This window comes from Glycine max, chromosome 19 (assembly GCF_000004515.6).
Source record: "Glycine max cultivar Williams 82 chromosome 19, Glycine_max_v4.0, whole genome shotgun sequence".
In the NCBI taxonomy this organism is placed as follows: Eukaryota; Viridiplantae; Streptophyta; class Magnoliopsida; order Fabales; family Fabaceae; genus Glycine; species Glycine max.
Window position 1 is genome coordinate 5,207,728 of NC_038255.2, and position 13,829 is coordinate 5,221,556.

At 34.1% G+C, this 13,829-nt stretch overlaps 1 protein-coding gene across 4 annotated transcripts; it reads right to left on the reverse strand.

Annotated features, from left to right (window-relative positions):
• Positions 1 to 6,488: 6,488 nt before the first annotated feature.
• On the reverse strand, positions 6,489 to 10,747 carry LOC100791286 (amino acid transporter AVT6B). 4 transcript variants are annotated; one of them, XM_006603879.4, is made up of 6 exons: positions 10,577 to 10,747; positions 9,781 to 10,213; positions 9,485 to 9,637; positions 8,606 to 8,809; positions 7,674 to 8,139; positions 6,489 to 6,881 (listed from the first exon to the last, which is right to left on the reverse strand). In XM_006603879.4, exons 2-6 carry the CDS (start codon positions 10,211 to 10,213, stop codon positions 6,746 to 6,748), a joined length of 1,392 nt encoding a protein of 463 aa, XP_006603942.1. In that variant the 5' UTR covers positions 10,577 to 10,747; the 3' UTR covers positions 6,489 to 6,745. The 4 variants fall into 4 exon arrangements, with proteins under 4 accessions (XP_006603942.1, XP_006603940.1, XP_006603941.1 ...); XM_006603877.4 differs by having other exon boundaries at positions 9,781 to 10,219; positions 10,577 to 10,746; XM_006603878.4 differs by lacking the exon at positions 10,577 to 10,747 and adding an exon at positions 10,362 to 10,523 and having other exon boundaries at positions 9,781 to 10,219.
• Positions 10,748 to 13,829: the final 3,082 nt, after the last annotated feature.

The following is a 13,829-nucleotide window of genomic DNA, read 5'->3' on the forward strand; positions in this document are numbered from 1 at the left end:
CAACAAAATGAAGTTGTTGAGAGGAAAAATAGATCCTTAGAAGAAATTGCTAAAACTTTACTAAATGATACATTTCTTCCAAAATATTTTTGGGTTGAAGCTATAAATACTGCATGTTACATCATGAATAGAGCTTTAATAAGACCAATCTTGAAGAAAACTCCATATGAGTTATTTAATGGAAGAAAACCTAACATTTCACATCTTCATGTATTTGGATGTAAATGTTTTGTGCTAAACAATGGTAAAGACAATTTAGGAAAGTTTGCTGCTAAATCTGATGAAGGTATTTTTCTTGGTTATTCATTGCAAAGTAAAGCATTTAGAATATATAACAAAAGAACTATGATTATTGAAGAATCCATTCATGTTTCTTTTGATGAATCTAATGATATTTTTCCAAGAAAAGATGTACTAGATGATATTTCAAAATCATTAAAAGAAATGCATATTCATGGAGAAGATCACAAAGGTAAAGGAGATGGAAATAATGAAGATTTTCACATTGCTGAAATTAAAGCAAATGCTAATCTTCCAAGAGAATGGAGATCTTCTAGATATCATCCTCTTGACAACATCATTGGTGATATATCAAAAGGGATAACCACTAGACATTCTCTCAAAGATATATGCAATAATATGGCTTTTGTTTCTATGATTGAACCTAAAAATTTGAAAGAAGCCATACCTGATGAACATTGGATAATAGCTATGCAGGAAGAATTAAACCAATTTGAAAGAAATAATGTTTGGGAACTAGTTGAGAAACCTGAAAATTACCCAGTTATAGGAACAAAATGGGTATTCAGAAACAAGTTAGATGAAAATGACATAGTTATTAAAAATAAGGCTAGGTTAGTAGCCAAAGGATATAATCAAGAAGAGGGGATAAAATATGAAGAAACATATGCTCCAGTTGCTAGATTAGAATTCATAAGAATGTTATTAGCCTTTACATCCATAATGGATTTTAAACTTTATCAAATGAATGTGAAGAATACCTTTTTTTAATGGCTTTATCCAAGAGGAAGTATATGTAGATCAACCCCTTGGTTTTGAAAACTCAGATAAGGCTAGTCATGTTTTTAAATTGAAAAAGGCTTTATATGGCTTAAAACAAGCCCCTAGAGCTTGGTATGAACGTCTGAGTAAATTTCTTTTAGAAAAAAGATTTTTCTAGAGGTAAAGTAGATACTACTCTCTTTATTAAGAAGTTAAATAATATATTATTAGTTCAAATCTATGTTGATGATATTATTTTTGGATCCACTAATGACTCTTTATGCAAAGAATTCTCTCAAGACATGCAAAGTGAATTTGAAATGTCAATGATGAGTGAACTAAATTTCTTTCTTGGGTTGCAAATCAAGTAAACCAAGAATGAAATATTTGTCAATCAATCAAAATATTGCTAAGACTTGATTCACAGATTTGGGATGGAGAATGCTAAGCATATGGTTACACCAATGAGTACTGCTTGCTATTTGGATAAAGATGAAACCGGTCAGTCAATAAATATTAAGAAATATAGAGGTATGATCATATCACTTCTTTATTTATCTACTAGCAGACCAGATATAATGTTTAGTGTGTGTATGTGTGCTAGATTTCAATCAAATCCCAAAGAATCACATCTTAGTGTCGTTAAGAGAATTATAAGATATTTGTTAGGCACAATGAATATAGGTTTATGGTATCCTAAGAATTCCACATGCAACTTAATAGGATATTTTGATTCTGATCTTGCCGGTTCTAAAATGGATAGAAAGAGCACCAGTGGAACTTTTCATTTCATTGGATCTGCTATAGTTTCTTGGCATAGTAAGAAATATAATAATGTTGCTTTATCCACTGCTGAGGCAGAATATATTTCTGCTAGCAGTTGTTGTGCTCAAATATTTTGGATGAAACAACAACTTTCTGATTATGGAATATTTCTTGATCATATTCTTATAAGATGTGATAACACGAGTACTATAAATCTATCTAAGAAATCTGTTCAGCACTCAAGAACCAAATCTCTTCCAAACCCACCGATCAAAATTAGCTGAAACACCTTCAAATGGTAGAATCATCAAAGAAGCGAAAATGATCTTCCTCCACCACCATTGCTGCTGGTCACCGTCGCCAAGGAACCTCTGGAGACCCACCTGCACAAGTTCCTCCATCTCCTTGATCATCCATATTATTTTCCTCAGATGATCAGCGTCAGAGGTACTACTCTCAATTATGTAATAGAGTCATTCTAGATCCTAAGTACCTTGACCTTGAATTTTTTGATGGAGAAACATTTGATTGTTACCAAGTGTTTTAAAATTCTGCTTTGGTTGATTTCATGTCTCTGAAACTTCCCTACTTTCCTGAATTAGTTAAGGTTTTCTATAATAATTTGAACATTCTTTACTATTAATAACACTAACAACTACACTCAAAGACAATCTATTGAACATAAGGAGGATAAAACTCAATGAGTTACCTACTTGTCTAGATCATTGATATTTAAAAGATCTAATTCTCTTCTAACAGCAAAAAATGTTTCTTTAGGGAGAGGTTTTGTAAAGATATCAGTTAATTGATTCTTTGTATCAACGAATTCTAGAACACAATCTCCCTTTTGAACATGATCTCTCACGAAATGATGTCTTATTTCTGTGTTTGGTTATTTTATACATTGTTTTGGATGATTAAGACTTGCTTGGTTTATTCTATGGATTGAATCAGTTTATGGATGAATTGTGCTATGATTTTGATGTTGCCTTAGTTCCTTTCTCTAGACGTTTTTGGATTTTTGATGTTGCAAAGGGGGAGAGAACAAAGGTAGAATTTATCATGAACTTAGGCATAAATTCCAATCTTAAGGGGGAGTAAGGGTTGTGAGCACGCATTATCAAATCGTATATCGTTTATCTCGATTTCAAATTATTTTCATCATCAAAAAGGGAGAGATTGTAGAAGCATATATGATATGAAGTTTTGATGATGCCAAAGATGAGCGCGATTTGAGTCAAGAATTCAGAAATTCAAGAAGAACGATGTACTTAGTTCCTAGGATCTTAGAAAGAATTCCTTAATTGATGCTGCACAAGTTTGGCAAAAGGATATTTTACAAAAGCTTTTTGAGATTTCAAAAATATGATATTTTCTCTCTGGTAATCGATTACCAAAGGATGTAATCGATTATCAGTGGCCAAATTGATTTTTGAAACAGTTTTACAAATTTAGAATTTGATTTTAAAAGGCTGTAATTGATTACACACAGTATGTAATCGATTACCAGAAGTTAAACCTGTTTGTAACAACTTTTAGAAATTTGAATTTAAATTTTAAGAGTCTATAATCGATTACAACATTTGTGTAATCGATTACCAGACATAAAAATTCAAATTTCAAGTTTGAAGAGTCACAACTCTTCAAAAACTAACTACGTAATCGATTACCACATTTATGTAATCGATTGCCAGTAAGGAATTTTCGAAAATAACTTCAAAGAGTCACAACTATTCAAGAAGTTTTTGAATGACCATTAAAGGCCTATAAATAGGTGACTTGGGATACGAAATTCCTTAGAGTTTTTTTGAACAACATTGTCTTATCCTCTCAAAACCAAATTGTCTTATCCTCTCAAAACCAAATTGTCTTATCACTCTCAAAATATTCCTTGGCCAAAATACTTGCAAATTCAATAAGGAATCCTGATCAATCTTCAATTGTAATATCCTTCTCTTAAAGAGAGAAAATTCTTCTTCTTATTATTCAAAGAGATTTGTTTAAGAGATCGGGAGTCTCTTAAGTAGTAAAGATATCTGAACACAAGGGAAGGGTGTCTCTGTGTGGTTCAGAGTTTGTAAAAAGCTTTTTACAAGATAATGGAAATCTCAAGCGGGTTGCTTGGGGATTGGACGTAGGCACAGGACGTGACCGAACAAGTATAAAATCTGAGTTTGCATTCTCTCTTCCCTTAAACTTCTTTTATTTATTGATATTTATCTTTTGCTTTAAAGAAGTTTATTTTGAATTGTCTTTTGAGTAATTCATATTAAGGGTGCAGTGTTAATCCAAAACTAGAGTTAAATTTTAATTGGGAATAGTTTTTGTATCTTAATTCAACCCCCTCTTCTTAAGATAACTGAGGCCACTTGTCCAACAGAGTCTTAGTGTATCTGTTGCATAATGCTTGCGTATTTATTGATATTGATTGATTTAGTGATATTGTGTTTTGATCTTTGAGTACGTGAATGATGTGAAAATAAATGAGACGTGTTGGGTTGTGATGTGATGTTATGTGACAAAGTGGCGGAATTACGTGAGTTATGTTTAAGTAAGTTGTATCTCATTTACATGATATGTATGTCTAGTTGTCTCGTTTCTCTCTACTAGTTAGGAATGTGATAACTCACTCCCCGTGTGCTATTTGTGTTTGGATCTTGTGATGATTTCGAACTTTGTGTTCGTGGGAGCAGATGGTTAGATGAATGACTATGGAGAACCTCATGCTAGAGGATGCAGGAACACAATACTCTGATAGAATGTAACATTAGGGCATAGGTTTCTATATTTATTGCATGAAGTCTTGGACGACCTTGTTTGAGTCGAGATAATTTTATTATTTATTTGCACAAGCTTTATTATGATGCGAAAAAAGTGAATGTGAGTCTTTTACCATTTTGAAATGATTTTATTTAAATGTGTTTTAAGAACTTTTAACTAATTATAATTTGTTTTCCTTTTACTATTAGTACATATATGTATGTGGTAGAGGGTGTTACAATATTCCTGTTAAACCTTGTTATAATATCATATAACAATTACGTGACGCACGTTAAGTGTTATTGTAGCATGTTTCTTGTTACTTTGTCTTTATGTTTATTCAAAATGTGATGTAGTCTGGTAAATTGATAAGATAACCGATAAAAGCAACTCAATGAAATAGAAAAAAAAATAGTAATTTTGTTTTTACTTATTACTACCTTTATCTCTATATATACTACCTTTATCTCTATATATAATACTTGTTCAACTAATTCTCATTTTTTAAGAAAAGTGATTAATTTAGTGTATCACTTTAAATTTGTCAATTATGTATATTGTTCTTTCAAAATTATCTTTCATTTCTCTCTCTACTTAGTTATTTCTTATTAAGGAATAATTAGTGTTCGGAGACAATACTGTGATTAATTAAGAGCATTATAGGATAAAATTAATTAAGACTTAAATATGTTTTTTATCCCTGATATATACCTGACTTTAGCATTTAATCCCTGATAAATTTTTCCTTCAAATCTGTTCCTTGATATTTGAAAAGTTTTATTTTAGATCTCTGTCGTCAATTAAATAATGATGTGTCCGTTAAATATTTGATAATGCGATTTGTGACCGCTAAAAAACCGTTAGTATATGTTTCAAAATCAAATTTATATTTTCTGGCAGTAAAAAATCATCGGTATTTGTTTCAACTCAATTACCCCTCCGTACACCCTTAATTCCACGAACCATAACCTCCTCCTCACTCCATTTGCAATTCAACTTTCTCTTGTTCCATTCCCTTCTCTCACACACTTCTCCTCGCTCTCCATCCCCGTTCCGTAATCGTTGTTGGTCGGAGCATCCTATTGTGTGCTTCCACCAACGAATCCACCTCCACCTACACCATCGCCCTCAACAACTCCGATGCCACCGACTCCATCATCTTCATCCTTTGTGCCCGTAACCGGATCAACCTCCTTCAGGTCATCACCAGGGTCTTCAAGGTCCTCAACCTCACCATCGACCACACCACTGTCAAATTCAAGGAAGACTTCTTCATCAAGACATTCTTCGCCATCGACTTCCACGGCAACAAAATCGAGAACTCCAATAGCATCCACCTCGTCTTGCCCCTCCACCTTGCCCTCGCCTTTTTGCTCCCCCACCCCTTCCCCCTCGCTCCATCGGCCGCCAACACACCTTCCGCCACCGCACCCTTCTCTGACAGCACAACCTCAACCTCGAACACCATAAGCTCAGTATCAACACCCTCCTCCTGGGCCCCACAAGGCCCACCACATGGGCCCACTCAAAGCCCTCAAGTTCTTTTGCTTCTCTTAATTATTGTTATTTATTTTTTAAGAAGGGGATGGTGGGGGAGGCACATGAGGTGTTTGATGAAATGATTAAGAAAAGTTTATTTATTTTTACTTGATTGATTCTCAATTGTCAGAAATTTAAATTTGATTTTGAAACAAATACTAACAATTTTTGAACCGCTACAAATCACGCTATCAAATATTTAACGCACGAATAATCACTTAACTGACAACAGGAATCTAAAACAAAACTTTTCAAATATTATGGAATAGATGCGAAGGAAAAATTTATTAGGGATCAAACACAAAAGTCAGATATATATGAGTGATCAAAAACATATTTAAGTCATTAATTAATGTAATAGACTTTTTGAAGTGGTTCTTATAAAAAGGAACAAAAATGGATCTTATATATAAGTATCGATGTAGAATATGTTTAGCCAATGCAAGCACCGTCACATATACAAGCAAATATGGGTCTTATATCTAGGAAATATAGGCATAGCAACAATAACCTCTACAATTACAACAGCAAAGATCACACTATAGCAAACTTCCATGCCTTCACATACTTTTGAATATTTATGTTACAATGAAGGCTTCTTGTTTATTCTACAATCAACCCATCTGAAAGTATGAATAAACCTGTACTATGAACTACAAAGAAAGTTTCAAGAAATCATTCATGTATAAGTTTTGTTCTTCTTGATCAAGGCATAAGCATCACTGTATATAGCCACAGCGTTTGACAAGACTGCCAAGACTATCATAAAGACAGATAGAACCTTGTCAGCTTTAGTTGTTATGTTGTGTCGATCCCTGTAATCAAAACAAAAAAAAATGGTTAATGATAATTGTTAATTAATTAGCAGAAAAGGCATAAACAGAACAAACCATTTTTCTTGCACGAGAAAGTTGCTGTTAGACACAGAAACAGAAGAAAACATTTCAATAAAGATTTAGCTCCTCGTGAGCAACTCACTCTAGAAAGTAAATTAAATATTCTCAATCATTAATGAGAAAATTAATAGTCGATATTACATGCACATGCATAACAAATCAAGAATGAGTTGAAATATCAACCGCTAATTTTTTTCATCAATGACTAAAATTAATTACTTTACCCTTATTCACTTTGGAAGAGCCAAGCCCAATAAACACTTCTCATTCTAGAATCACTCATCACATAAGGGAATGATAATTATCTCAAAATCCTAAAATTATTACTTCCACTTATACCTTAGTAAAGCCTAAAAAATTCCCCATAATTTCTTTGTATAGACTATAGTGGTAAGCTTGTAGAAGAGTGAAGACCATGACAGAATGCAACTTCCAGCACTTTCTGCAGTTTGCTATGTCAGGGATTTTGACAATTCATAATCTGTTATTGTTTACCATATAAAGTAGGTCAATGAGATCTTCCCTAGCTAGTTATTTCCTCTCTGTAAGTTAAAGAACAAAATCCTACAATGAAGTAAATTAATCAAATATGTATTCTCTATTTACATTTTCTATTCCACTCACTAGAGGGATACTTACCCAAATACAACAAAAAACCATATTTGAAAACCAAATTCATTGCTGAACTAAGAATTTGGCGATCAAACTCACCCAAGAGTGACAGCGGCTGGAAATATGAATGCTACACAGACAGCAGCTGTTGCTCCAGTAAACTGGAAAATATCCCAAATGCTGGGTATAAAATTTGCTCCCAGGAAGATAACACCAATAAGTGAAATAGTAATTGATGCAAATCTGAAGTTATCTTGACGCAAAGGCCTATATGATGAAAATACGAGACCATCTAGGTTGACGCGCACTGCATAGAAGACAACTGGAAATACAAGCACAAGATGCGCAGCATAGCTAAATCGAACAGCGTCATTGAGCACAGAACCAAAAGGAATTCCAAGATCAGTGTCAAAATTGGCAAGCACATCATCAAGAGTTCCTTCACCAAATAGAAGGAATCCAAAGAAGCTTGTCAGTAAGTACACTGAAGCGCATAGTGCAAGGGAAGTGCGTACAACACCATGCATCTGTGAGGAGTCCTCAAGTTCATTATTTATGCTGTGAACTGCAAAATAAAGAGTGCACACAATACAACCATCAGACCATATATCCATGAGGCAATCAGGAAAATCCAAATATCTAACTGCAATCATGTCATGCTCCTTTGTAACTGAAACTTTTGCAATGGTTGTCCGTTTTTAATAGTACTTGGCCATGGGGAATCAGTTTGAAAATTCTATATCAGACTTCAAGCAACCGAGCATATGAAGCAAAAGATATACAGACATTCATCATGTGGTTAACAAAGAATGAACTATAAAATGAATAAGTGATTTGAACTCATGGTGTACAGCAAGAAACAAACAAAAATAACAAGGATATTTTATTTTCAAATTTGTAGCTGTCAGATTGACCTCACAACATTTTTCATGCAAATTATTAAATAGCTTATAGTTATATAAGTATGATGTGAATAAAAACTAAAACAAAGGGAAATGAAATCTACACAAAGGCCTAAAAAATTTACATACCGTTGTAGTGGCAGATATAGGCAGTCACAAGCACAGGAACAACAGTGAACAGTTCAAAAACTGATGCTACATCTGTAATGATCGGGAAGAGTCTGGGCATCTCAAGGCCTCCAATTATAATCTTGAAAATTGAGATTCCCACAGCAATGACAAGAAAAACAACTGCTAGTCCTACTGATAATGCAGATGTGAATTTCAATGAATCTGCAAAAACCAGAGAAGGGGCATAAAATCTTCGATTAGTATAAAAAATGAACCTAGATATATCATGATTAGAAATCCCCAATGATCCCATCACATAACTAGAACACAAATAATATTACTCCAATGGATTTAATTTGTTGGTATGAAAAGCTAGATGTATGAAATATCAAAGCAATGGAATAGTCCTAAGAATCTAAATCATTTCTATTACTTTCTGTTGTGTCATTCAAGCATCACATCATATTTGTAAGAAAGTAACATACACAGCAATAGAACAGCCCACAGTTCTCCTAATTTTTCTGCTTTTTGTAACCTTATTTTCTTCCATAAAATATATATTTTCAAACCATGACAAAAAAATGAGCAGTATGGAAATTAGAACTACTAGAATGTAATTAATGGAAAAGGATGAAATTAAGGAGGGGAATATAATGAATTGATATTGGTATTGTTTAGATTGTTTAAAACAAGGTGGAATGAAACCTGATTAAATCAACTTGGTTGTCAAAAACCCATTTATAAACACAAATCTCAATGATCAGTCATTTTCCTCACACCATTGTCTAATTTATGGCCAGGCATTTTCAGAAAGTTGTAATTTGATAAGTGACACAGTAAATAATAAGTCACCAGTTATTTTTTTTTACTTGAATTAATGACAGAAAAAACACTCACCAATTCTCTTAAAGCTGACCAAAGGTGCAAAGACAGCAAGTGTCGTAAACAAAAGAACAAAAGCTCGCCCAGTCCACCAGTGAACTCCAAACCATCCTTCAAGGACACCAGAATGGTGAGTTCCACTTGAAGATGTTCCTGAAATCACGTCACCTTCAACATGAACAACACAAAACTGAATTAGACAACATTGATGAGAAATCAATCAAGGACAACCAAAACAAGTGGCAACAATGAAACTCCACCCTAATAAACTTTGAAATTTGAAGCAATAGGCTTAAGAACACAGTCCTTACCAATAATAATCATGTAAATAATCAACACACCAATGTTATTGACAACAACACATATCTGCACCAAAGCTTTCCCATATTTCCCAAAAGCATCCCCCATGAGACTCCCATAAGAAGAAAGATTCCCCGCCCGGGAAATTCTAATCATGAACTCGATTGACTTCTCTGTCAAGAAACCTGTTAAGATTATAGCAAGAAGACCAGGCACCATCCCCAACTTCTTCACACACGCCGGCAACCCCATGATTCCAGCACCAATAATTGTGGTGGACAAGTTGAAAACAGCCCCGGAGAATGAAGCCCCATTAAACTCATCAAACCCTGCAGAATCACTCTCCTGAGCCTTTGGTATCAAAGGAGCATTCTCATCAACAACTCTCTTGTTCCTTCTTGATTCTAGCTTCTCTGCCTCAGGTGCAACACTTCCACTCCTCATCTTCACCTTACAAAAAATAATTGTATCACAATTTAAAATCAGCGTAGTAATTCTCAAAAACAAAAAATACCCATTTTTCAAGTTGAAGAAAAGCATCAAACTTTGCAGCAATTAACTCAGCACAGTTCATTAGCACAGTGATACAAACCTGAACAATGATAAATTGATAATTCAAGACACCCCAGAATCCAGAATGTAATTAAAGCATAATAAAGATTCCAAATTTTGAAACGAGAGAGAGATTTAACAGAACGCAGTAAAGAAAAACAAGAGAATGAAAGCAGATACTGGAGTTCGACCAGTAAGTAGTAAAATAATATAAGCAAGTATATTCTATTTTATAAGAATAAGTTCTTGATGTACCTTTAGACACTGAATCTTCTAGTTGAACAAGAGAGGAGTGAAAAATGAGGGGATGAATTTAGCTCTTGGTCTTCTCTTCACAGCAATAAAAAGTTATCAATCAAAAAGTAAGTACGTGTACGGAATAGGAGATGCAGAAACTCATTGAAGATGCATTTTACTAGTAAGGAACCCACGGGATGCGCGGGCCACACATATAATGTATGTTTTATTGTTTACCTTTTTTTAATTAAATATAGGTGAAAAAAGTAAATATACTTACAAACTTTTTTTTTTGTTTTTATGGTAATTATTTTTTTTTCTCTTCCATGGTTGCATGCATTTTCTTTTTTTCTCTTTATGGTTAGCATTGAAATGAATATTGAACTTAAGTTTTGGTACATATTTCTTTTGTGGAATTTAAGTTTTATATTTATTTTCGTACAAGAAGTAGAAAGAAGTTTTATATTCAATTAATCAACTATTGGAAATTAGAAATTTTCTTCAACTCTAATACTTCTCACAATTTGAGGCAAAACATCTCTTCATTCCAAGGGGTGAGAGAAAGCATTGGCACAAACAAGTATTTGGGACTTCCATCCATTATTTGGAAGAAGAAAAAATCAATCTTTGGTTTCTTTAAAGATAGACTTTCCATGTGTATTCATCCTTGGTCCACTGAGTATCTTTCCAAGGTGGATAAAGAAACTCTCATTAAGTTAGTAGCTCAATCAATACCACTTATTGTATAAGCATTTCTCTATTTCCATCTACTCTTTAGGGTGAATTAGAAAACAAATAATGAACTCTTTTTGGTGGGGTAGTATGTAACAATCACTCGAGCAAGGGTATAAACGGTTAAATTGGGAGAGGTTGACAATGAAAAAAGAATTTGGAGGTATAGGGTTCAAGCATCTTCACGCTTTTTAATCTTGTCATGCTAGGAAAGCAAGGTTGGAAATTGATGACCAACAAAGATACTATTGTTTCTAAGGTTTGGTTTATGCAAGAAGTAATGATTGGCATGAATGATCACGTGATTTTTGATGCTCTGTGGGCTTTAGCTCAAGCTTTAGGAATCAAAGTGCCAGCAGTGGAGTGGCCGATGTTTCACGAGCTGGATAGGTTCTAAAGGAATAACCAGCTTATGTTTAAAGGGGGATATAACCCCAATGATGCACATAATTGGTTGAGGGAGATCAAGAAGATTTCTCAAGCTATGGCGTGCCCTAATGCTCAGGGTAGCTCTTGGAACCTTTTTTCTAGCCAAGGATGCCTAGTTTCGATGGGAGAATGCCCATGAATGCTTGTTAGCTGAGAATAAAGTGATCAATTTGAAAGTCTTCAAAGAGATTTTTTTGGAGAAGTACTTTCCCGAGGACATCATGAAATTCAAGGATATAGAGTTCTCGGAGCTTAAATAGGGGAACATGACCACAGTCGAGTATGCAATGAAGTTTGAGAAGCATATTTTCCTCACTACAATGGGGAGACAGGAGAAAGCTCAAAGTGCGTCAAGTTTGTCAATGGCTTGTGACCTAAGATCAAGCAAGTCATTAACTACCAAGAGATTTTCCAATTTTTCATACGAACAAATGTAAGATCTTTGATGAGGAAAGCAAGGCAAGGGAAACACACGACACGACATGATTGTAGGCCTAGTCAGAGATAAGAACTTTAGTGCTCAAAATCATAGGAAGTCGTATTCAGCTTCAGCTAACCAATATGGCAACTATTATAGCAGTTAGAAGACTATCTCTAGTCAACCTACTAGTGGTGAGAGTGAGAGAGCGTCTCCTTCTAACCCACAAAGGTAAGGAAACTATGGTTGTGCTAATCATTCAACATTTGAGTCCAAAGACAAGGATGTGACTTGTTTCAATTGTGGGAAGAATGTCACATTAGGAGGGATTGCCCTAATCTTAAGAAGGAGATAAGGACTGGAGGTCAGTCAACCAAAAACCACCAAAAAAGTCTTCACTTTTAGTTTGTTGAAGCTTTGTTGACCGTTTGACAAGTGTGTTGGACAAGTGGCTTCAATAACTTAAAAGGGGGGTGAATTAAGTTTTAAAATTTCCCACTAACAAACTTTTAACCCCCTTCTAAATGATAGGCTTAGAATGCAGAAGAAGAAGCAACAATCAATTTAATAATGTTCTTTAAACATGCAAGACAAAATTGATTGCAATAACATAAATGAGATAATGGAAAAGAGAAATGCAAACTCAATTTATACTGGTTCAGCCACTTCCCGTGCCTACGTCTAGTCCTCAAGCAACCCACTTGAGATTTTCACTAACTTTGTAAAAATTCTTTTACAACTTCGGAACACCCGAGGGATCCCTTTCCCTTGTGTTCAGGAAACTCACAATTCAAGAGACAAACGATCTCTTGATCTCGATAAGTCTTTAAAGAAAGTACAAATGTTTTTCTCTCTTTTAGAGAAGAAGATACAAGATGAAATTCTTGGATAAATTCTCAATAGATTTGCAAGTGTTTTCCCAAGAGATGTTGAAAGAGCATTTGGCAATTAAGTTCTCTTAGAATATCACTCTCTTATTTTTCGAAGTCAGACACACATATATATAGGCCCTTCGTGCCTTTTCAAAATAGTTTGAAGAGATGTGTCTTTTCAAAAAGTTTTTTCTGAAATTCTTCATTGGTAATCAATTACAGATTTCTGGTAATCGATTACACAATTATATTTTGAAGGGTCATGACTTTTCAAATTGAATTTCAAGAGTTATGTTGCTGGTAATCGATTACACATCAATGGTAATCAACGGTAATCTATTGAGAGTCTTCACTTTTAGTTTGTTGAAGCTTTGTTGATCGTTTGGCAAGTGTACCAAAATGTCCAAGTAGTAAAGACTCAAAAGTCTGAGTATCGATTTCCACAGGGACTTTGTTTTGTACTCGCGTTGGATAATTTCTAATTTATAAGAGGAAAAGATGAGATGAGGTAAAAGATGAGCAAAAAGAAACAGTAACTAAAATAATAGATATTAATAAGAGACAAAAGATATAATAGGAAATTCAATTAGATGAGAATGTTAGGACCTAGCATGCCTTTTTTGCCTAAGATGTATTATTTTAGATTTTTCTCTATCAATTAGGTGAATTTTTTCTAACCACATCTATTAGAATACTTGCCCCTAATGTCTCACGATGACAAGTCTATCTTACCTATTTATCTCCCAAATGTCTTTGCAAAGACTCAATAGATAAAATGCATGAAGTTCTAATTCTAAATGTTTGCTTTGATGCATGGGCA